Source organism: Leishmania infantum, contig 18, assembly GCF_000002875.2.
Source record: "Leishmania infantum JPCM5 WGS CACT00000000 data, contig 18, whole genome shotgun sequence".
Taxonomy (NCBI): domain Eukaryota; phylum Euglenozoa; class Kinetoplastea; order Trypanosomatida; family Trypanosomatidae; genus Leishmania; species Leishmania infantum.
The window spans coordinates 1-2,894 of NW_004057919.1; the positions used below are offsets into that span (position 1 = coordinate 1).

The following is a 2,894-nucleotide window of genomic DNA, read 5'->3' on the forward strand; positions in this document are numbered from 1 at the left end:
ACAGCCGACCCCCACCGTCTTCACGTCGCGACCCACACTGTGAAGTGAGCCAGCAGCGGTGCCCAGTGTTGTTCTTCCGCCCGTCTTATCAGTCGCTGCCACCGAGCGGCCGCCGCTGACACGGCCTCCATGGCGCACGACGTACGCGTACAACGCGACAAGGACATCGGCCAAAGTGGAGCCCATACGGCGCGGATGCAGAGCGCGCACCTCCCCAGAGAAGGCGAGTATTGCACAGGGGTCGGTGTCGCGGTCGAACGTCAGCCAGTCGGATGTCCAGGCCAGCAGCGCGCCTTCGCCATCTTCGCTGGCGGGGCAGTTGTGCACAAGCGCCTCCATGATGGCTACGGCACCGCGGTGCACCTCATCCGCGGAGGGTGGTGGCGTGCCCTTTTGAAGCGACTCAACGAAGCATCTGAGACACGTAGTAGCTGTGTGCTGCGGTGGTGCTGTGGTGTATGCGCCGCTTCTCGCGCCACCACTAGGGGCAGGCAGGAGAAGCACCGCGTGAGATGGAGGGCATCGCTGTCCCATGCACGACATTCGCGTCTTGTAGCACACAAACTCTGTGATGTACCACACTGTCCTCCCCTTTCCCCTCAATATTTTTCTGGGTAGCGTCTCTCTTTGTCTGCGGTGGGGATAGAGAGAGAGAGGAGATCAGGGAGGGGGGAAGAAGGTGTTCATTGATGTTTTTCTATACTTCTGCCAAACTGTGCCGATTGCTTCGCGTGCGTGCGTGCGCGCCGTCTTTGCATGTCTCTTAGAGCAGCCGCAGCCACATGGGAAGAGGCAGCGAAAGGGAGAAGACAGAGGGGGAAGGGTGCAGAAAAGAAAGCCGCAAGCGTACGAAGGCGACGTGGAAGTACAACGATGAGGGTTGGGGGGGGGAGCGGGGGAAGACATGCGGGAGGAGATGGAGTGCTGGGAGGGGGGGGGCGCTTGAATGCGCGACCCGTGCGCGCATTCAAGTAACCCCTTTTTCTCCTGATTCCATCTCCGTCCCTGAACCGCCGCTACTGCCGGATCGTGTAGGCAGGCGTAGGGAGACGCACGCAAACACAGCGCCCTTTTCGTGTTCTTGACGCGTGCGCTCTTCCGTGCGTTGGGCGTGCAGCACCTGCCGGTGCGCAAGGACAGCACACCCTTTCCGCGGCACCGCTTTACATTCTTAAAGCGTTGCTTTCGACCCATGGCACCGTGTGTGCAGATGGTTTGCCTGACTCTGAGCCGAGCGCGCACATGAGCAGCTACAGGTCCACGCAAGAGGAAAAGTTTTTTTTTTGAGAGAGAAGGATGGGCAGGCACGCAGCAGCCCCTTGCCGCTTCGGCTTGCATGCCGACGACGGCCCGCAAGACCACCACCACCGAAAGGTAGGGACATTTTACTATTATCCAAAGTGTGTCCATTCCCTTTCATACAACATGATTTCAGCTGCACTCTACTCCGGCCAGTCACAGACCCATCTCGTGGTGCAAAGCAGCCGTAGACACGCGCCAGTGCAGCAGTGCACCGACTCCGTCGGCTCAGCACCGCCTCGAGACCTACCGATCCGCCGCCTCGCATGTCGCCTCACAGCGGCTCACACCATGCCAGTCGCCATCCCTGGTGCATCCCTCGCGGTGGCACGCAGGTTGCCCACCACCAGTAGGCAGTGCGAGGGCCGGGCGGGGCACGTTCGAGTCGCGCTGACACGCTGCCCACCACATGGATGGCACACGCGTGCTCGCTGTCGCAGGCCGCTCCGACGCAACGCCGTCCACGACATGGCTGCCGGCATGAGCAGCGATGAAGCGCTCTGGCACCACCACGTCGCGGGTGCCTGGCCCCGCGTCACCACCGCAAGTGGCTCGGCATTGACAGGGATAGGGGGTGCTGCTGGGCCTCCACACACACACACACAGGCATACAGGAATGTGACAACACTTATCTTTCTCGACTTCACTCGCTCCAGAGGGTGGTGGTGGGGGTGCACTGCCTCACATCATTATCTGGATTTACTCCTCTCCTTCACTTGCTCCGCCTCTTTCTCATGATCCTTGTACGCCTCCAGAACCTCCGGGTAAGCCACGACGTAGTAGGTGGTGCCGTAGTGCATGTTGCGCATTTCCTTCACCTCCAACCGTGACTCCTGAAGGTACTGGCGGATCGGGGAGTTCCACTTGCAACCGTGCGTGTTGACCTTGTGCTGCTGCGCAAAGTAGTCGAGAAACCAGTTTACGGGCGGGTAAGGACTCGCGCCGTGCTCCAGCAGCAAGATCATTCCACTCGGCTTCACGACGCGCTGCATCTGACGCAGCGCCATGACGGGGTCGCGTAGGTGGCAGAGGCCGAACATGTCTACGACACAGTCGAACTCGCCGTCCTTGAAATTGTCCAGGGTTTCCGAGCGCACGCGCTTCACGTCGTACTTTGGATAAGCGGTATGGGGGATGCGGTAGCGCATGGCCTGCAACTGCTGCGGGTTGGAGTCCGTCAGCACGACCTCGTGGACTGCGTACGGATAGGCGCCGATATTCTGTCCGTGCCCGGCTGCTAGCTCGAGAACACGCCCGTATGTGTGCTGCAACAGCTCCTCACGCAGCTGGCGAATCTCGCGTGGCTGCTCCACCCATACCCGAAAGAATGTGAGCACTGCCCCAGCGACGGCCATGGCTGTCAGCACGCCAGCCCACAACTTTATGCGCTCCTTCAGGGGCCGCTTCTCGCGCTGCAGCCGGAAGTACTCGCGTTGCTGATAATACTCGTGGTACCAGAACGGCTTCACGTGCTTTGGGATATCGTCGGTGAAGTCGTAGATATTCTGTTTTCCCCTGGCGAGAAAGGGAGGTGCCGTCGTCTCCCAGCTCCACACAATCGCCCTCGGGGATTGCATCCCGTCCTTCCCGCGCGA

At 60.5% G+C, this 2,894-nt stretch overlaps 1 protein-coding gene across 1 annotated transcript; it reads right to left on the bottom strand.

The window, feature by feature from the left end:
* Positions 1-1,988: 1,988 nt before the first annotated feature.
* Positions 1,989-2,876, bottom strand: LinJ_35_5460 (hypothetical protein, conserved; the record flags this gene model as incomplete). Its single annotated transcript, XM_001468930.1, has 1 exon — positions 1,989-2,876. The coding sequence occupies one exon, from the start codon at positions 2,874-2,876 to the stop codon at positions 1,989-1,991; it is 888 nt and encodes a 295-aa protein (XP_001468967.1).
* Positions 2,877-2,894: the final 18 nt, after the last annotated feature.